The sequence below is a fragment of the Nasonia vitripennis genome (genome assembly GCF_009193385.2).
Source record: "Nasonia vitripennis strain AsymCx chromosome 2 unlocalized genomic scaffold, Nvit_psr_1.1 chr2_random0004, whole genome shotgun sequence".
Taxonomy (NCBI): Eukaryota; Metazoa; Arthropoda; class Insecta; order Hymenoptera; family Pteromalidae; genus Nasonia; species Nasonia vitripennis.
Window position 1 is genome coordinate 2851732 of NW_022279610.1, and position 22841 is coordinate 2874572.

General features: G+C 38.9%; 1 protein-coding gene across 17 annotated transcripts in view; it reads left to right on the forward strand.

The window, feature by feature from the left end:
• Positions 1–20422, forward strand: part of LOC107981865 (ubiquitin-protein ligase E3B) — a 583577-nt gene extending 563155 nt beyond the window's left edge. For all 17 annotated transcript variants that reach the window (XM_032601499.1, XM_032601501.1, XM_032601502.1 and 14 more), the window contains 2 exons: positions 19510–19621; positions 20076–20422. In XM_032601499.1, the coding sequence (XP_032457390.1) occupies positions 19510–19621; positions 20076–20248 (285 nt within the window). In that variant the 3' untranslated portion in view covers positions 20249–20422. The remainder of the gene's footprint in view (positions 1–19509; positions 19622–20075) is intronic.
• Positions 20423–22841: the final 2419 nt, after the last annotated feature.

A 22841-nucleotide genomic window follows, 5' to 3' on the forward strand; every position in this document is an offset into this window, starting at 1 on the left:
TGATAGGCATCTCGATAGTTTAAAAAAAGTGTGCCAAAACATTTTAAAACGCAAAGTACTACGGGGGTGAGTCGATCATTCTTCTATTAATCGTGACTGAGGGGTGTCTCCCAATTAAAAATCATTTTTCTCTGCTGCATTTCTTGCGAGCTTCAATTTGAACTGTGATTGAACCCCCCAAAGACTGTGCTAAGGGTTATTACGGTGGCAAGGCGCAAATGACTGATTTCAAAGAAATCTGAACTTAGAGATTTTATACTCCTTCAGGTGGTGGCTCCCAATCAGGGATGCAGCGCAGCATTGCGTTTTGATACTAATTTTCCATAGGCACCTCGATAGTTTAGAAAAAAGTGTGCCAAGACACTTTAAAACACAAAGTACTACAAGTGTGAGTCGATGTCTCGCTTATCATTTATCTATTAATCGTGACTTAGGGGTGGCTCCCAATTAAAAATTACTTTTTTCTACTGTATTTTATACAAGGTTTGATTCTAGCTTTGTAGGGACCCCTTCTAGTTGTGCTTTAATTATTTTTTGCGGTATTTCAAAATTTATCGCCTTTTAGGGGATGAAATTTTCATGTAACTTTTTCCTATATTTTCGGGGGTTATAGGGGTCAAATTTTATTTTAAACTTTATATTTTTTACTTATAATTAATTTACATAGTACGCATAATTAATATATGTATGCTTTATATATTTGACATTTCTATACATCCCCTATCCACCAAGCTGATTAGGGGTTGAGGATCAAACTCATCTTCTTTAAACTACATTGTCCTGCAGTCTCCTTTATTCTGCATCGTCCAGCCGTCTGCTTCCTGCAGCATCATCCAGTACTTCGAGCAGTATCGACCGCTCATCCTCTGGACAGACTCAACCCCGACACCTACGTTCCTCTGCATCGAGTGAGGGAGTCTGGGTTCAAATAAGTTACCTTCGTTCCTCAGCATCGGTCTGAGGATCACTTAGAGGTACTGAACCCTAGTTCCTACGTTCCTCTGCATTGGGCATGGGAGTGAGAGCTCAACTCTGTGACCTTATGGTCCTCTGCATCAGTCCGAGAAGCGTGTCATATCTACCACCTAGGGTTCGTTCCTTCGCGGATTTCCAAACTTCCTTTCGAGTATTATCACTACTATCATTCATGATAACGCACACTGAATCTTCTGATACTGTTCGGTAGGCAGAAGCGACCCGCAATGCACTTCTTCTATAAACTGTAAACAGCTTTCGTGCATAAGACTTCACCAACATAGCGTCCACATATATTGGAGCACCGTATAACATAATTGATCTAGTTACACTGGCTAAGAGTAACCTTTGCTGCCTTATTGCTCGCCCTCTCAATATGCTGCTTAAACGTTAGTTCGGCATCCATGGTGATTCCTAGGTACTTAATGGTCAGCTGAAAGTTTATTTCGTGTACGTCCACTGTCAGTGTTATTGTCTCTATTTTCTTTCTACTAGATATAAGGATAGCCTCCGTTTTATGGCTAGCAAGCTCAAGTCCAGTCTGCTTTAGCCAATCGTGGATTATACCTACTGTCTCGTTAGCAATTTCCGTCATCTCTTCCTTTTGCTTTCATACTACCACTACTGCAATGTCATCTGCAAATTCTACAACCGTTGCCTCTTCGGGTAGCTCTAGTATAAGTACTACATCGTACATGATGTTCCACAATAATGGGCCAAGCACTGACCCTTGTGAGATTCCTCCGGATACTTTATAGGTTTTCGTGCCGTTTTCTGTGCCATACAAAAGGGTTCTGTCTTTAAGGTAGTCAGACATAATCCTTCTTATATATGCCGGTACCTCTTTTTTCCGTAGTGCCTCCTGTATCTTGCCCCAGCTAGCTGAGTTAAACGCATTACTTCTTGACTTCTCCTTTTCACCTTTTCCCTTCTATTGCAGTTCTAGCATTGTCGACTACTAAGCTTACGCCGTCAAGAGTGGAGCATTTTTTCTGACATCCTGTTTCCGGAGTGCTTCGTGTATTTCACTCCATTTGGCCGAATTGAATGCATTTTTGACATTCAATGTAACTATGGCGCAGTACTTCTTTTTTCCTCCCTTCCATCTTTTCCCCTCTATCGCTGTTTCCGCAGTGTCGATCACTAGGTTAACTGCGTCCAGGGTTGAACGATTCTTCCAAAAGCCATATTGGTGTTCCGATAATCCACTTTTTCCTTCTATAAAATGATCCATTTTGACGCAGATTATGCATTCCAGGATTTTACCCGGAATGTCCAACATGCAGAGCCGTCTGTATGATGAGGAATACGGGGATGGCTTCTTTCCTTTTGGCAGTAGCACGAGACGCTGTTTCTTCCAGTTTGTAGAGAATGTTCCCTCTTCTAGACATGCATTGTACAAGTCTACGAAGATCTCTGGATGAGCATGGATGACATGCTTCAATGCAATATTAGGAATGCCATCCAGCCCTGGGGCCTTGTTGTTTCTTACCCTTCTGCAGGCGGCTAACAATTCCTTAATCGTGATCGGTGAAACAGCCTCTTCATTCGCACCTCTTTCGATGACACTTGGCTCTTCCAGTTACCTGGGGAACAGTGTAGTTACTACCCGGTGTAATAGTTCCAGGCATTTTGGAGGAGGTACGTAGCTTTCTTTGATCTTTTTCATTACTACTTTGTAAGGTTGACCCCAAGGGTCCTGTTCGACCTCATCCTGTAGTTCTTTAAGGCACCGTCGCTTGTTTTCGCGGATTGTCTTCTTAAGCTTCCTCTTAGCGTCCTTTATTTCTTGTCCGCGGGCATCTACTATTTCCTGGCCTCTTCCGGTTTTATAGTATTTCTTTCTTGCCCGTTGTTCTCTTCTTCTGGTCCGGTGACACTCGCTGCGCGCACTCTCAACCTCTTTGTCCCACCAATATACTGGTGGTCATCTACAATCGGGCACTCTTTTCAGCATGGCCGCGTCACAGGCTCGTGTGATATTATCCATCACCTGTTCCGCCTTGCTGTTCGCCGTCCCCGACAGTTGCAATTCCTCCAGTGCCAGTAGGAACATCTCCTTATCATAATCCTTTGTTTTCTAACCGGCTCTGTTGGTCCTTGTACTCGCGCTGGGTCTCTGCTCTGATTTTCTTACCTCTATTATTATGGCCTTGTGATCACTATTTGTGTAGTGTTTACTCACAGTCCACTTGTCAATTGAGCTAATAAGGCAACTACTAACAAAGGTCAGGTCTACAATAGATCCTGCGTCTTATTTTCTAAATGTGTCAGTGCTACCCTGATTAACTAACACCAAGTCCAGAAGAGCAAATGTTTCTAGCAGTGCTTGTCTTCTTTGGTTAGTCCTTCGTCTGTCCCACTCTACGGCCCATTCGTTAAAATCGCTTGCGATAATTATTGTCTTTCTCCCCGCAATATCCTGCACGTGTCGATCTAACTGCCGCTCGAACTGTTCGATCGGTGCATTAGGCGAAGCATAGCAGCTGTATACGTGTATTCCTGGTATCTTTGCACGAACAAATCCTTCCTCGCTGGTCAACATTTTTTACTGGAATGCCACATTCCCACATGCCCAGATCGCTGCTCTGCCAGTGTCGTCTGTTTCCCATGATGTCTTGTCCAGATCGCTGCTCTGCCAGTGTCGTCTGTTTACCATGACGTCTTGTCCAGATCCCTGTATGGTTCACATATAATGGCTACGTCTCATGAACGTACTGGTTAGGTAAATCCTGTGCTGTCTCGCAGTGATTCAAGTTTAACTGCATTATATTCATTATCTTCGTTTCTACAACTTCTCTACTGCCGCTCGGTATACTGGGCATGTGTTAGCTACCAGCAGCATGGTCACTTTTCTCTGTTGCTCCTCTTTCTTGGCAGATAACGCAGCTTGGTTTGTTTTTACAATCTCTTGCATTATGTCCTTCAACTCCACACTTGTAACAGAGGTGACTTCGATCCTGCGTTACTGTGTAGTTCTTGCCGATATGTCCAAATTCTAGACATTTATAGCAGCGAAGGACGTGCATTCCGCTTTATCTCTCGTATTCTGCATACTACCCAGCCTATCCTGATTTTCTGCTTTGCGATCATCTGCTAAGCCATTTTTGCTGGCATTTGAATGACCGCTGTCTGCGTATCGCCATATGCCTTGCGCACAGACTTTACTGCCGTTTCCTCCACTGCATTTTAACCGCTATCTTGAAACTTTGACCGTAGCGCTTCCACGATGTCCTCTTTAGTTGTTAGAACATCAAGATCCTTTACTTCAAAGACCTCTACATCTTGTAGGGTTCTTACGGTGACACCCTCTTCTAGCACTTCTTGCACTGCTTGTTGAAGTTCCGTTGCCTTCCCTTCCGATGTGCATTGGAGTTTCAAAAGTATGTCACCAACCGCCGTTTTGCGTATCCTATTTACGCAATCCCCTAGCATCTTCAGTTTTGGGCCTGCTTTCATCTTTTGCAAGATATCAGCGTAGGACTTCCCGTCGGTAGCTTTTATGATTAGAGCCTCCAGTCGGGTTGGTCTTGCCCTTGGCGGCTTAGATTTTCTAGTTCCTTTCTGATCTACAACACCATTGTTAATCTTATCGTCTTATTTTTCCTTTTTCTTTTTCTTCTTTCTTATTTCCACCCTTTGCCAGGGTGGTAATGTCCCTGTTGTGGGCGGTGGGCACTGAGTAGTGCTGGATGTCGTCGCTAGTGGCGCACACTGGCCATCCTTTGGGGTCTTGTCCTCTTCTTTTCTTTTCTTATTGGTCTTGTTCTGCGTAGGAGACCGTTCCTTCCTCTTCCTTGGCATTTCTACCTCCCGTTTTTCGTCTGAGGTCAGCGAGTTCCGTAAGCTATTTGACATCATCAGTCCAAAGCTAGAATTGGTCCTGCTCGACGCTTCTCTTACGCTAATGAGCCGTTTCCAGAAAGACATGACCTTCCTCATGTCATCCTTAACACTCTTGTGAATGTATTTGGCTGGATCTACTACAGTATCCATCTTATCCAGATGGTTCTGAATCTTGTCCATCAACTCTTCTTCCGCACGATTTGCTGTCTGAATTTTAGACCATACCTCGTGCATTCCCCTGTTTGTGACTCCATCACATCCTGATGCGTAACTTGAGGCTAATCTTTCTTTGAGGGCCGAGTTACCCATCTCTATAACCTCCTGTCTTGTTTGAGTTAACCCATTTCTTCACAAGCGGACATTTTATAGTCGATTGGTTTTTCGCCTAGAAAATTGTCAAAAAAAGAAAGTAATGATAACCAAAAGCACTTTTCTTATGTAAAATTTTCCGCTCTTTCCAAATCCGGAGTCAGAATTTCGGAATTTTCATCGGAAAATTTCAAAAAGGCATTTGAATCTGGTGAAAATTCAGAAATAAATTTTTCAACATTTTAACATGCTTATTACAATTTGAACGGTTTCAACGAAATTCGTGATACAGATTCATAATGCAAATGATATTATTGTTGAAACATTTGATTTTTGAGAATTTTCCTCCAAGATTTTCCAATATGGCGCTTGTGACATCATGAAATGACCGCAAAACATATTTTTTTTTAAATTTTTCCAATTCATACCAAAATTTGTATACTTAGGTTTTTGAGGTGGCTGATGACGAATCTGGAATAAGATTTGGAAAATTCAAAATGGCGGATGGAACATGGCGGACATTTTTTTCAAAAGTCAACCGATTTGGGCCAAATTTGACTTCCAGGGGTTTTCGGGGTCGCTGATAACGAATCTGAAATCACATTTGGAAAAATAAGCATGGTGAATTCAAAATGGCCGACAATTTTTCTAAACGTCAACTAAGTGTGATTCAATTCTGAATATTTGCTTTTGAAATAATGGCTTTTGGTGGAAGAAATTATTCTTTTCTTTTAGTGTGGTAAACGTCGAAAGAAATTGAACAAATTCATTCGTTATCAGCGACCCCGAAAACCCCGGTAAGTCAAATTTGGCCAAAATCGATTGACTTTTGAAAAAAATGTCCGCCATGTTGGATCCGCCATTTTGAATTTTCCAAATCTGATTCCAGATTCGTCATCAGCGACCCCAAAAACCTAAGTATACAAATTTTGGTATGAATTAGAAAAATTTAAAAAAAAATATGATTTTTGCGATCATTTCATGATGCCACAAGCGCCATCTTGGAAAATCTTGGAGGAAAATTCGCAAAAATCAAATGTTTCAACAATAATATCATTTGCATTATGAATCTGTATCACGAATTTCGTTGAAACCGTTCAAATTGTAATAAGCATGTTAAAATGTTGAAAAATTTATTTCTGAATTTTCACCAGATTCAAACTGCCGATGAAAATTCCGAAATTCTGACTCCGGATTTGGAAAGAGCGGAAAATTTTACACAAGAAAAGTGCTTTTGGTTATCATTACTTTCTTTTTTTGACAATTTTCTAGGCGAAAAACCAATCGACTATAAAATGTCCGCTTGGGAAGAAATGGGTTAATTGACTCCCCCCAACATCCATGGAGCCTGCGTCGGCCACCGGGGCTTTCACCCGATCGGAACCAACGTCGGGAGTGGGCTGTGAAGCTTGACCCGCTTGGAACAGTGTTATAATTAACTCACTGTTCATGATTGATTGATATTCGGGGTTTCTTCCCATATCCTGTATCCTAGGAAGGATCCCTTTAACAAGGTGCTGTCACCCGGGCCAGGTGAGCCTCGGTTATTTTAACGAGGTTGCTACTCCTCCCCCTCCTCCTTTCCCACCTCTTGTGTGGTGGGGGCCCGGGCTTGGGACCGGCGTAGCGGAGTTGTGCGAGTGTGTGTGTGTGTGTGTGTGTGTGTGTGTGTGTGTGTGTGATTAACATTATCGTGTGATAACTGTTTACTTTTGATTAAAGTATGGCGTTTACAAATTTTATTCTACGTCGATCGGTAATGGTGCGAGTTTCTTTATGCAGCGTTTGTAGGTACCACTATGTGTTTTAACTGTGGCTAGACGGATGATGTTGTCTTAAAACTAAATAAGTATTTGGTAAATTTGTATGTTTTTTATTACAAAATATATTACAAAATAAATGTAATTAAATACATACAATGCTTTTTTGATATTAGTAATGTAACATATTTGGTAATTACAAGATGTACATATTTCGAAGAACTTTCATGAAAATACAAATAGTTTTAATATCCGTAGTATCTATAACGTAGGATTCCCTTAAATTTTGTTTACTATTAGTAAACACTATAATGTTTACTTAGACATTTTCGTGTTTGGACAATATTACAAATTGTTAATTTTTTCTGATTCTCTCCATGTACTACAAATTTATCTATTCGGGCAAATTTGTTATCGTTTAGTACAATGAATGAATTATTTGACCTTATTTTTGATTTACGTAATGTCTCATATAAACATCCATCTTTTACGATTTCTAAATATAATTTGGCATTTATTGATACATTCAGACTTGCCAATAAGGAATCATTCTACCGTTATAGATACTACGGATATTAAAAGTATTTGTATTTTCATGAAAGTTTTTCGAAATATGTACATCTTGTAATTACCAAATATGTTACATTACTAATATCAAAAGAGCATTGTATATAGATGAAATATATTTTGTAATAAAAAACATACAAATTTACCAAATACTTATTTAGTACTCCTAACCACAAATAAACTTCCTGATACTGTTTTTCTCTCTCTATCAATTAAAATTTTTATTATCATTGTACACTTATTTAAAAGTTATTAAAAACAGCAATTTACAATTACAAAATATATAAATAATAATATAAATAACATTCAAAAAGATTCTACTAATCTTAAAGAACCATACAATTTATCACTAAATATCAACAGTCTTTTTGAACAATTATTTCGAAAAAGCAAATGCAAACAATCTAGCATTATAACCATTATAATAAAAAAAAAATAATAATAATAATAATGTTGGAAAAGTTTATTCAATTATAGCAAATATAAATCTAAAACATAATATTTTAAAGTAACAAAAGGCTACATGATTTTTATCTAAAAATTATCTGCTAATCAAATAAGAAATTCGCACGCTTTTCCCTTCAAAATCACCTGGAAATTATCCGATTTTTACTAAAACTTTTCCAGTAGGGTCAAACAGTTGTCTGAATTGTTCTATCGATGCGTTAGGAGAAGCACAGCAGTTGTAAATGTGTACGCCTGAGACTTTAGTGCGCACGAATCCTTTTTGACGTCTTGACTTTTTTTTCTTGACAGCAGCGTCTTTGCATGCCTATATCGCCGCTTTACCAGTACTGTCCATATCCCGTGATTGTTTTGTCCGAGTCTTTGTATTGTTCACAGACGATGGCTATGACAATCTCTGTCTCACGGACATGCTGGCTCAATAGGTCCTGTGCAGTCGCGCAGTGGTTTATATTATACTGCACTAATTTTATTTTCTTCGTCTGTCAATTGCTTCTACTGCAGCTGAATGCAGAGTACCCAGTTGGGTTGGTTTTTACACTCCTTCGCTTTGGCTTATCTGTTCCACATTTATTGCTAAGCTTACTTCTATTTTTAGTTACTGTGCAGTTTCTGCCGATATAGCTAAAACCTAGGCATTTATAATACCTAAGCGGCTTGTTTTTGCGGTTAACCTCCTAGATCCTACCGTTGACCTATCTTATTCTGATCTTTTGTAGCTTAGTGATCTTAGCCGCTATCTGAGCTGGTACTCGTATCACTGAAATCTGCGTGTCATCGTACGTCTTTCGCAGAGATTTTATCGCAGAGTATTATATGATGTTCTCTTCGCCAATTTCCTTCTGGAGTGCTTCTAGTATCTCTTCTTTTGAGATAAGCATGTCTAAATCTCTTAATGTAATGGTCTCTTCTTGCTGTAGTGTATTAATTGTGGAGCCTTTCACCACACGGAGAAAAGTCGTCAGCTATGGCAATGATGCAAGCAGAGTCGGCAGCGCTGCGCGCAGCGCCACAGGCGATGACGACTAGTAGCTCAAGCTATCGTTCCCCCTACCATGAGGCAGCGCGCGAGTCACGAAATTGGGCGCTGCGTCGAAGCGCGTTTTGTCCTGCCCTGCACTGGCTTTTTCATGCGCGAAGTCTGAGGACGGAATCTGCTTTTCGGGAACGCGTGTGAAATTTACAACTCGGTAAATATTGATGGAAATAACTCCATTTTTGCTACTGTTGGGTTTGTGGGGTCGCTGATCACGAATATCGTGACAGTGACGGCCTCCGACGTACCTAGTGCTCAGAGTTGACCGTATGAACGTCGTCTCCGAGGATTTTACGAAAAATTGTAACATAGCGACTCGAAACTCGTTACTCGCGAGTTTTTGGGGTCGCTGAACACGAATATGGCGACGGCGACGGCGACGGCGGCGGCCTCCGAGGTACCTAGTGCCCAGGGTGAACGATATAAACGTCGTCTCCTAGAGTTTTATGGAAATTACTAAAACAATCAGTTTAAACTCGTTACTTGGGTGTTTTTGGGGTCGCTGATTACGAATATCGTAACAGCAACGGTTTTCGATGTAATGCTACTTATAATTCTAGAAGGTGACTTTTATACCGTCTACCCTAGGCACCAGGTACCCTGGAGGCTGTTGCCGTCGCCATTTTCGTGTTCAGTGACCCCAAAAACTCCCGAGTAACGAGTTTCGAGTAGCTATGTTACAATTTTCAAAAAAATTCTAGAAGGCGACGTTCATACGGTCAACCTTGGGCACCAGGTACATCGAAGGCCGTTGCCGCCTCAATATTCGTGTTCAGCGACCTCGAAAACCTCTGAGTAGCAAAATTGGACTGATTTTTATCAATATTTATCAAACTGTGAATTTCACACGCGTTCCCAAAAAGCAGATTCCGTCCTCAGACTTCGCGCATGGAAAAACCAGTGCAAAGCAGGACAAAACACGCTGCGACGCAGCGCTCAAATTTGTGACGTACACGTTTCCTCATGGTGAAGGGAACGATAGCTTGAGCTGCTAGTCGTCATCGTCTGTGGCGCTGCGCATGGCGCTGCGCGTAGCGCTGCCGACTCTGCTTGCATCATTACCATAGCTGACGACTTCTCTCCGTGCAGTACTGCTTTAACCGCTTAGTTTAAGCTTTATAAGTAGGTCTTCTGCCATTTTTCTGCGTATTGTATTAACGCTATCTCCCAGCTTGTTAAGTGAAAGAGCCGCTTTCATTTTTGACAAAATATCTGAATATCTTTTTCCTTCTCCAGCCTTGATGATTAGAGCATACGGTCTGGAAAATCTTGCCCGCTATAGTTCGTCTTTACTGGTTTTATTCTGGTTTGTAACGCTCTTTGCTTGCCTTTCTCTTCTTTTTCTTTCACTCTCTTGTGTCGACTTCTGCCATGCTGCCTTTTTAGATTATTTGTCTTCTTCTTTATTCCCTCCATTTCTATCCTGTGGAGTAGTTGGAGCTTCCTTTGTTGTACTTGCCTTACGAAATCTAAGACTCGACGCTGTCTGGGTTTTTCTTCCCTGAGTTCCCAAGCATTGGCATCACTGTAAGATATCATCTGACACGCAGAGATTTCTAAACACGCTAAACCCCAAAGTAGAAAAATTGACGTTAGGAAGTATAAATAAATCAGTTCATACTTTAGGAATAGAATAACTCCTTAGAATTGTACTTTAAGAAAGTTTAAATTGATGACTTTATACTTTGGAATCGTATGAAAATATTTTAAAAGTGTAAAGAAGAAAATCTAAACTTCTGAAAAAGTTTAGATTAACAATTTTAAACTTTCAAAAAGTTGAAATTGATCATATTCAACTTTCCAAAAGTATAAAATTTAATGAGACTGTTTCAAAAGTTTAAAAATAACATTTTAAACTTTCAGAAAAGTTCAAATTCGTAATTTCAAACTTTCTGAAAGTTTAAAATTTTACGGGAACAGTTTGAATGTTTGAAAATAAGTTTTTAAACTTTAGTGAAAGTTTGAATTTATACTTTGATACTTTCTAAAAGTTTAAAATTTCAGGGGACCATCCCTGGTAGGAACGTTGCCGGGTTCTCTAGCAGAATTCGTCTAGAAATGAGCATTATCAGCAGATTCTGTCTGGTTGATGTACCTGAAAACCCTATACTGGTCACATGAATTTTGCACGTCGTTCTCGGTAGAATATCGAGAACAAATAAAAGTAACAAATATAAGGCTTTTTATTCCTTTTAAATGGATTTAAATATTGTTTAGAACTGTAGGAATAATAATTTTCTTCATATTCACATAAAAAATGAATACGTGAAACTATAACCTATATTTTCTGTGGAGGAAATAAGGCACTGAAAACGGCTTAACTGTCGATTTTTTGAACAATAAGTTGGACTTTAATGCGGTTCTTTGCATTCGATTTGTGAGAGCTTCCAAAAACTTTGTGACCTATAGTGATAAATTACTTTTTGAAAAATACATTTGTGCATTAAAAATTAATTACACGATCAGAATTTGATAGTAATCAAGTTACTCAGAGATTTCTAGGGCCACAAAAATGGATATGGTGTTATACTCAAGATAATCCTAGGAGACGACGTTGATACTGCCCACCCTGGAAACCAGGTACCTCGAAGAGCGTTGACATTGCGATATTCGTATTCAGCAACCCCAAAAACCCCCGAGTAGCAGAACTGGAATAATTTCCTTTAATATTTACCAAGTTGTTAATTATTCATTGACTTTTTGCAATGCACTTCTAAAATGGATATTTTTAATGCACAAATGTATTTTTCAAAAAGTAATTTATCACTATAGGTCAAAGTTTTTGGAAGCTTTCACGAATCGAACGCAAAAAACCGCATTAAGATCTAACTTACTGTTTGAAAAATCGACAGTTAAGCCGTTTTCAGTGCTTTATTTCCTCAACAGAAAATATTTTAAAAAGAAAAAATTTTTATCAGCCGAATATTTTGTTGTTTTTTTGCAGGATTTAGCCCAGGCTAGACCCCTGAACCCGATTTTATTTACGTTTGCATGGGTCTTGCTTGGCTTTCCTAAACTGTTTGACAAAAACTCAGATTTACGACCAGCTACATAAACACATTAAGCCGTTATTAATGGCTTAATCTTTGAACCGCTGTTATTGAAAAAGTAATATACTTTTATTGATAATTCGCTTGTGTTTAAACAGTTTAATTTTTTATCAATTTCTCAAGTCTTTTCCGAGCTCGTTATGACTTTTAATTACTAAGATAGTTTTGTATCTATCAGGCAGCATTACGATTAAATTTTTAAACATTTTTTTTGTTTTCAAATTCTTACACCTACGTATTCTCTAATCTTTAAATTATATGCTCAAGTTTTTGCAATCGTTCATCAAAATTTTTCACACAGTGGCTAGCCTCCAAAGTTGGGCTTGGAAAAAGTTGGTCAAAACACTGCATTTTTTTACCTTCTAGCTGTCATTAAAATTGCAATTTGGATTTTTATTAAACCCAACCTATATCATTTCAATACTGAAGCTTTAATGAACAGTTAATCCCAATAGTAAGCGATTGTTTTCTTTAGGATATTCAACAAAGAAGCCAGGGGACTATCATTTTGTAACCGAAAGTATGTTACAGCTTCTAGGTTTTTCAATTTTCTGCAGTCTTTTGTTTCATGTCCACGCATTTTACAGTACTCACAACGTATTTGTCTTGTATTAGTATTTTTAAGGTTTTTATTTTAATGATTATAATTATTATACTTTGTATAGTTATTTAAACTATTCTTTAGTAGAATCGGTAACCCATTTAATGGCCAGTTCTTGGAATGGAATCTAAGAACTATGCAGTTTTCTTAGCCATTTCTTAGGCAGAATGTAACGCTTCTTCTTCAACGTAATAGTCAGTTCTTGGATTTAATCTGCTTACCTTGTTCTTAAGTACAAACTGCCCATTATAGTTGGTCGAGTAACAACAGCTGGGTTACACGTCTTTATCACAGTTTGAGGTTAGAATTAGAAAATGGTATCTAGCAGGCTTGGATTCAAGGTTTTAGTTTAAAGAAAAGTATAGAATAATTTTTCGCATCAGAAAGAATTCTTTCTGACCGGAGACTTGAACCCACAATCTGCACGAGGCCCAATAAGTACGGCCGTGCGCCTTAGCCGACTGAGCCACGCAGACGTTGTTCCATACAAACCCTACGAGCTTCGCCATATGTTTGAATCATTCAAATTATTCAGCTTACGCCTAAATATTAATAATTTTGTATTTTACATCCCAAAAATTAATGGATTTATTAATATTTTCATGAAATATAATTCTCAGCCATAAAAAATGCCCAAGATATCGCTACTTTTAGGAAATTAAAAATGTCCAGTTTTTTCACATTATACTTAGCAAGTTTTTGCCTTTACGGCCATTTTAAATGAGTGATTTTTTACTAGGGTCGCTATTCAAATTTTGATTTATATCGTTAACATTATTAGAGTTCAAAAATGTTGAGCGATTTTTACCGGAGTGAGATTTTGCTCTATTTTGTGCTGCTAATATTTTTACTTTTACACAATTCTTAACTGTATGGCTTGGACTATCACAAAAATTACATGTCCCGATTATAATTACATATTTCCAGTGAATACTTAGATTTTGAGTTATTTTAATAATATTTTAAATTCTCTATTTGTATTTTCACTACTTAAAATTAATCTAAATACTACATCTGCGAGCTTCGCACATTTTGTTGTTTGTTCACTTCAATGGTTCGTAACGCAAGCTGATTGATGTGCCACATATATTTTTGAAATTCATGACCTAGTTTACGCGTTTTTGCAGAATTTGCTAACTTAAGTAAGCTACTGCGGCGTGACTAACCGTTATACTGATTTTATTGCAAAATTCAGATTCAGCGTAATATTATGCTGAATGATTAATAAAATTAATTGATTATTATGTAAGGATATAAAATATGATTTTGCATAAAATTACATAATTTTTCATACTTATATTGATCCTTATATTGATAAGATTTTAGACTAAAACAGACGATAACTGAATAAAACAGAAATGTTCGGGAGAAGAATTTCGAAATTGAGACAAAGACAACAGTTATTTACAGGTATTATTAGTTTTTTTGTATTTTTCTTAGTTTACTGCGGATAGTACCAGATTTCAACTGTTTTTAACAGTTACGTTAATTAGATTCTATTATGCTATTAAAGGCGTATTTTTAAAAAATTAAGAAAAATATGTAAGAATCCGAAGATAGCTGTTTTGATTGGGAAAAAACTAGTAAATGTAGAAGACAACGATTATAAAATGGAGAAAACTGTTTTGAACTATGAAAAAATTGTTGTCTCCACTTATTAATAGTTATTGTCTGTTGTACTTATTTTTTTACTGATTTTCAAAATCATAAAATTTGATACCGTAAAAATAAATCCAACTAAAGAATCTAGCTAACCTAATGAAACTAAAGATAACAAAATTAATTAGTTAAAGAAATTAATTAAAGAATTACTGTCGTCTGTGTCTCAATTCCGACATCTTTCTGCTATCATCTGCAGTTGATAACTATTTTCTTTAGTTGTTTTTTCTTTTTATTTTTCGCAATTAATATAAAAGTAAATATTGTATTATGTATTACATTTCAGTACAGAATATAAATGTTATAATTGTTATAATCCTACAACTTACATTGTATTATAAATGTAAATAAAAAAAAAAATATTTAATCAATACTATTTTATTGTTAGATTTTGTATAAATAATACTGTTAATATAATTAATACTGTTGTCAAATAATTACAAAGACTTTGAAAACATTTTTTAATATTGAAAATTTATTTTCTTTTTATTCTATAATTTTAAAACCGGTCCTGCGTACTAGTAGCTATAACTACTTTTATAGAATGTTGGCTGTATTAAATATATTCATTTATACTCGACGGTAATTAATTCTCTTGAAACGTTTTTGAAATCGTGCTTTTGATTGGTTAGAATTTATCAATCTGGCAATCTGATTGAAGCATTTCAAAAACGTTTTACAAGAATTAACTACCATCGAGTATACATCTAATATTTAACAGTATATTTAATAATGACACGTCAAATAATTAAATATCATTACAATTAATTTGTAAATCTCGAGCGAAGCGAGCGTTTTTTGATAGTAAAAATTGAAGTTAATAACATTGAAGTCTTATTATTTTATTTAATTTAAATTTAAGATAATTTTAAATTTATAAGTTAAATAACATTAAATGAAAAAGTATATTAATGTAGTAATATAAGCTATGTTTCGTGGGGCGTGTGGTAGCACGGCAGCCGGCAGGGTAAATTGCGTACGTTTTTATACTAATAATAATATTTATTATTTCTATTTAAAGGTTTAGTATTACCTATTGATTGAATATGAGTGTATATATTGTTGTGACCGAGCCTGAATCTTGCGCGATTCGAACACCAAGAATTTAGTCTGGTTCTGTCAGCTGTTGAGAACAGTTGTGCTTACGTTTGAATAAAGAGTCTGAGTTTGTGTGTTCTTTTATAAATAGTTTTATTTGTGTGAATTGACTCGGACATAACATTTTGGGGGCTCGTCCGGGATAGTTTATTCAAACACATTGCGACGTTGTACGTCGCAGCCGAGCAAATCGCGCGTTGTTGTTTGCGCGGCAACCTCACTCGATGCGAGGAAGAAAAGTCGATCGGTTCCAGCGAGGCCCGCGTTTTCTCGGACGCGAGCTACGTCCCGGGAATTCGTGGAATTCGCTGGCCGACGTACCCAAGGGGGGAGCTCGCCGGTTCGAGCTGGCGCGAAACGAGCAGCCAATTAGCACGTCTCGCGCCTCGCGCAGCCAATCGGGCTACGTTATCAGCCGGGCCCGACGGACGACGGCGAGACGCCGAGCGCGCGCGGCAGAGCGGCTCGGCAGTTCCTTTCCGAGCCTTGTCGATAACACTTCGAAGTGACGAGAGCGCGCGAGAGGGAATCACGAAAAGAGTGAGAGAGAGAGAGAGAGGAAGAGCGAGAGAGAAAGAGTACGGGAAGCCAGCACCTCCTGGGCTAGCGAGGCTTCCACTGGGGGACGAGAGACTGGTGTTCGTCTCTCCTACACCAGGTAAGAATTCTTGGGTTGCTCGGGATACTCTCGGTGCGAGCCATTAGGCCGCCGAGAGGAGAGAGAGAGAGAGAGAGAGAGAGAGAGAGAGAGAGAGAGAGAGAGAGAGAGAGAGAAAGTCGCGAGTGTGTACGAGAAAGAGTGAGCGAGACGAGAGAGCGGTGTACGGTGCGGGCGTACACCTCGACGTCATCTACACGGGGCATCGGGCCAGTGTGCACGAGAGCGGGAAAAGAAGAGAACAGCGTAGCGTAGAAGGATCGCGGGAGTGTGTGTGTGTGTGTGCGAGAGCGAGAGAGAGAGAAGCATCGGGGCGTCCGAGAAATCCTCGCTGCTCGGTAGCAGCAGGTCGGGCTTGCTGCCAACGCGAGGCAAAGTCGGTGCGCGCGAGCATCGAGAAGAGTGGGAGAGAGTAGAGAAGGGAGGGGAAAGCAGATAGCTACGCCGGCGTCGGTTCAGGCATCGCCAGGCCGGGACCGCTGGCGCGAGCTGTTAGTGAGCGCGCAGATACGTGTGTGCGTGCTCGAGAGTAGAGAGGGGGGCCGCGTTGGTTCGGCCGACAACGCTGCCGTGAGCGCGCGCTGTGCTCGCGAGTATACGTGCGGGAGAGAGAGAGAGAGCGAGAGAGAGAGAGAGCGCGCCGGCCGTATCGCTACTCGAGCGGGTCGCGCCGAGCCGAAATTCGGGTGTGTGAGAGAGAGAGAGCAGACGGGTCAGACTGCGCGACGTCAGAGGCGAGAGACTCGAGGCGCGCGCGTGTATATGAGAGTAGAGGTGTGACGGCGAGCCCTGCGTGGCTATTGTGTGTGGGCGGCTACGGCCACCACGTTGTAAGGAAGGGCTGGGATAAATATACGTGCAATACAAGTTAATAAATTGTGTGATTACTTCCTCCTTCTTTCCCCCACGTTCTCCCAAACGTCGGCGATTACATTAAATCCCGAGATTAACGAAAAATCTTGGCGCGTACGAGGCGTCAAGTGTTGCGCACCTGTGTTGGGAGGCACAGCGTCGCAACATGGAAGAACTGAACACCATGAAAGACGTATATATTCAACTGGATTTTTGGCAATGGATTAACTCACAGATCGCTGAAGAATTGGACATTTTTCTACTACAAAAAATAAAAAAAGAAGCAATCCAGAATATTACTCAATTGAGTGATATTCTGGATTGCTATCTTGAACGAAACACGACTTCAGGATGAAACTGAAGAAAAAGTAAAAACGGAGAATGAATTGAAACATCAACAGCTGGTTGAAGTAAACTTGGAGCGAAAACAAACACCTGATCTACAAGCTGATCAACTAGCTAATGAAGAGTTAGCGGAGCAGCACCATTCAATCCTTTTAGTCATAAACAAATGTGACCGTTTGCTTGCAAAGCAAAAAGATCTTCGACATCAATTTCAACAGCTAAGTCTTTCCCAATTAATAAACACAAACATAAACACAGAAGGGTCAATTTCTATTGAATCGAATTTAGTTGTTACACATTTGACGCACGTCAACGACAAATTAGAATTACCATCTAGCAACACAGCTAAGAATCAGAATGTGTCATTGACGAATGCCGTTGTCGATGACATCATTCAGAACCAAAACTTGTTGAATATGAACACACATAATGATAGGTTAATATCAGGATTAGAAATACCAGTAACGAATGCCGTGGTTACTGATATTTCTAGTAGTGTAGTTCAGAAAACAACAAGTTTAGAGAATCTCAGAATGAATTCAACAATAATTACATTAAACCTGTACAAACATGAATGTGACATGGTTAGTTTTCTGAATGTACATCAATGAATGCCGCTATTGATGACAGTATTCTGAAACTAGATAAAAGCAAAGATACCCTTGGAAAGATTACACAGACGGATTTAGGTTATATACAGAGCATTTTGAATGTGACAGCCAAAGATATGATACTGCAGACATGGGGTTCATTCCGTTTCAGATCCACAAGATTTGGAACGAAAGTTTCCTTGATTGAACTGCTTGAATTCCTGATGACGTCATGAAGATTTTTGCCGTTTGATGGAGGAGGTCGAATACGAATGATACCATCGTTCACATCCATGCCGTTCGATGGAGGAGGCTGGATAAGAATGACCCTGTGATGACGTATACCGACAAAGACGAAAGATCCTGATTAAGACACTTCACCTGATTGAGACACACCAACCCGAATGTGACCAAATTGAACCGGCTAATGAAGACTGCTCTGCTCACGGTTCTTTTAAGCCATGGTTTTTACCGTGAGCGCGAAAGTGAATACCGGAGCAGGGACTTGGGGCTTGGGACAACCACTACATGGCTGTAAAAACGTTCAATTTACTCTTTAATGATCTTAAAGAGTTAACAGTTAGAAAAGTAACTATAAAATATAAATTAAAGGATTTCATAAGAAATCTAATAGTATGAAATGAATTAGAGACACTAGTTTAACTTCTGTTATAAGTACAAGGAAGAACAGTATGAAAAGATTAATTTTAGTTTTTATTTTTTAAGTTATCTGTATAATTATTGTGCCATACCTATGTACAGGCAACTTGTTTGCCTCTATAGGAAGCCTTTAGAAGGCTTATGTATATGGTCATAAAAAAATTAAAAAATGAATAAATAAATAAATACATAAATTCCAAGAAGTCCAGAAAAATTCCCTGAAAAATCCGGGAAGTTCTTTACATTAAAATATTGCATTATTGGTGCACTAAAGAAAAAAAAAATAAAACGGTAGGAATGTTCTTAGATGTCAGGACTCATGTAAAAGTTACAAAAATTTTAATTACAATTGGAGGAATTTGAACTGGAAAAGACTTTGGGACATAAGTTCAAGAAAATTAATATTTTGCAGAAGATTTTACCCTAAATAAGACTGATCTGACACGTGTACAACGAAAATAAGGATTATATATGTATGTTTATGTATATTCTGTTTTGCTTAGCAAATAAAGCTTCTATTTACTCTTTTCTACTCTCTCTCTCTCTCTCTCTCTCTCTCTCTCTCTCTCTCTTTACTGGCCAAATTTGATGTTATTTGTGAACTTAGAAAAAAAAATATTGACTCAAAATTCCCTATTACCAATGTTTACCAAATTATCCAATTGAATTTTCATGTTTACGAGAAAATGCATTTAAAATGCAGAGCAAGTTGCGTCGTTATTTTATGAGCATGGCGGTCTAAGATGGCGGTTTAAGATGAATAATTTTGTACACTTATTACATCACCACAAGAAAGCATACTGCTATTAAAGATGGCAGCGGTTTTTTAGATCCGAAAAAAAATTTACTTATGTCACTAGGATTGAGAAAAGCGTAGGTGTGATGAGCCTACTCTAGAAACGAACGCAAAATTCATCTAGAAACACTAAATGATGCGTTATGTGGAATTAAACTTCTGAGTTTGAAAAATACACCTGTCAATTTTATTTCTATATTATTTTGCCAATTCAAGTTATTAGAAAAAATTGTATGTTTCAGTTTACTACTAGCAGTTCCAAGTCACCTTTGTTAGGATTTGCAACTTTGGAGCCACCATTTTCTATTAGATGTATTGAAGTAGGCGACGATGAAGATACGGGAGATACTATTGGTAAACAATATTATGCGGTTCAATTTTCGTTATAACACGTACACAAAAATTCTCTTCCCTGTGCCTTAAAAACTAATTAACATTTTAAAAGATGTTAAACATTCTAAAAATAGCGGAAAGTTATGAGCAAACGTTAAAAAGCTTTAGAAAATATTAAGAATTTTTTCGAATTGTATGATACACGCTGCACAGACCTTAATTTTCTATTTGTTTTTGTGTGCTAAAAAGGGCCTTTTCATTCACGATCCAGTGGAAAAGTGGCATTTTCAGACTCAAACCTTTTACGTACTAGTTTTTGAATCCGGCGCCTTCAGCGATTTTGCTCTGACTTGTGCTCAAACATCATTCTGGCTATAAAGTTCCGATTTTCACCTTTTTGAACTTTTTATAAATAACATAAAATACTAAAAATAATATAAAAAACAATTGATATAAAATATATGTTATTTAACAGGTAGCGTAATACGAGGATTTTTTACTATTCGGAAAAAGGATCCACAGAATCGTTTACCAACATCATCAACTTGTTTTAATTTACTGAAGCTACCAAATTACCAGAAAAAATGTACACTACGAGAAAAGTTACGTTATGCAATTACCAGCAACACTGGATTTGAATTGTCTTAAAATAATTTCTCTCTGAATTCTTTCTGAGAAAAATGTTCCAGTTTTTTTTAATATAAGCTAAATTTGGTAAAAAGTGAATCTTCTTATTTAAAAGTATGAGGCAAGACAAATCTATATCATAACATAAAAAAAGATGTGACCTATATGACCTATCACACGATCAATTTATATATATTACTCATTTTTGTTTTTCTTAAATGCTGCCTGATAATGCTGACCGACATGAACATTTCGTTTAACACGAAAGAAAAAAAACGCATGCCTTCTTCTGAGCCTTCTTCTCTTGCGTTGCGTACGAAAAAATCATGCGACTGCCAGAGACTTTTAGACTGTTCAAAACCCTTAAAATTCTCTCCGGCTTGAGCCTTCCTTGCATGCACGTGGGCCGACACTCGTGTAAAAGTAGCTTGAAATGTATAGTAAAACTCTCTCTCTCTCTCTCTCTCTCTCTCTCTCTCTCTCTCTCTCTCTCTCTCTCTCTCTCTCTCTCTCTCTCTCTCTCTCTCTCTCTCTCTCTCTCTCTCTCTCTCTCTCTCTCTCTCTCTGCTACATACTCTTACAGAAACTACAAAGGAATATGTGCTGAGAAGATAAGGGACTTCCTTAGCGCATGTGACTGGTCTTCCTTCACCACGCCATCACCTGACGAATGCATTACCATTCTTAACGCTCACGTCACGAACGCCATAAATCATCTTGCCCCATTAAAGACTGTGACACCTGGACGTAAAAGTCACCCGTGTTTTACCGCGGCTCTTCGTGACCTTTTAACTGAAAGGAACAGACTCTACAGACGCTTTCGCAGAAGTCGTTTACCTACGCTCATAAACAGGTTGAGGAAGCCAGGCTGAATTACTACTATTCACGCTTGTCTACCTTGACCGACGTTGCAGAGATCTGGAAAGAGCTTGAAAATCTTGGTATTACTACCTCTAAATCTCCTTCACCTGCTCGGTTCTCTTCAGATGCTCTCAACAAACACTTTAGCTCCATCTCAAACGACTCTCAAGCTCCATCTGTTGAGGAGTATCTGCGAACCCTGGAGAGTATGGACCTCCCTGAATACTTCATCTTCAGGGCTATCACGGAGTTGGATGTGTCGACTGCAGTATCACACTTTAACACCCAGGCCAAGGGAAGCGATGGCATTCCACAGGTTGTAATCTCCAAAGCACTGCCAATACTCGCTCTTTTACTTTGTCAAATTTCTAACCTGTCTCTGAGCGAGGCACGCTTTCCTTCAGCCTGGAAATCATCGATCGTGACAGCACTAAACCAAGTTAACTCTCCAACAGCTGTAACTGACTACCGTCGGATCTCTCTACTCTGTTTCCTCTCCAAGGCGCTAGAGTGGCTGGTGGACAAGCAAATCTCTGAATATCTTGAAACAAGACTTTACCTTGACAATTTCCAAACTGGCTTTCGCACTGGCCACAGTACGCAGTCTGGCTTAATCAAGCTGACTGATGATGTCAGGCTTGGGATAGACAGGAAGAGGGTCACTCTGCTACTTCTATTTGATTTTAGTAAGGCGTTTGATACTGCGTGTCACGTCAAGCTACTCGGAAAGCTATCCTCTTTCAGCTTTTCCAAGCAGGTTATCTGCTGGCTTGTATCTTACCTCACGGGAAGAGAACAGGCCGTCATTGGTGACAACAATGAGCTCTCAACTTTTCTACCATTAAACACCGGTGTTCCACAGGGGTCAGTTTTAGGCCCCCTGTTGTTCGCGTTGTACATCAATGATATTGGTTTTTGTCTAGATTCAGATGTGTCCCATCTAATCTATGCGGATGACCTGCAGATCTACAGCCAATGCCACCTCGAGGAGCTTGATTCCTGCTCTGTCAGGATGAGTGCTAACGCCGAGAGGATAATGGGCTGGGCTGCATCAAATAGTCTTAAATTTAATGTCCTTAAGACTAAAGCAATCGTCCTGAGCCCCCCCTACTATATAAATGCTCTACCTACTACTGCTAACACCTATATAAATATAGGAGGTGCCCGGGTCGACTACGAATCATCGGTGACCCCCCTGGACTTCCCGTCCTTCAGAACGGAACTCATTTTTCATCAGTGCTTCCTGCCTCTGGAATAGCCTACCATCTCACCTTCGCAACACACTATCCATATCACACTTTAAACCAACAGCTAAATCATATTTCTTTAAATTGGAAAACACGCAAACATGACACAAACATACACACCCATCCATCTCATTTCACCTAATTCCATTTACTCTTCACACTATCACTTCTTACACAACAATTGTTGATCTTATCTGTATTTTTACTATATTTAAATATGTACAACATAATGTAACAATAAAAACATATAAATCTCTCTCTCTCTTTCTCTCTCTCTCGCTCTCTCTCTCTGAGTTTATCTTGTCGAGCGCGTATCTCTCAGCATGCTCGCGCCTCGCGCCGCAGTCGCCAGTTACTATTCATCCTCAACAGTCGTTCAGACATCCTCAACATCAATCTCGAGAAACAAAAAGACGCCCTACGCCACGTGTTCCCTACCAGATCCCGAGGAGATGCAATTTTAGTAGCTCAAACCAAGCAGGTACAGTTCCCACAACGTGAAAATA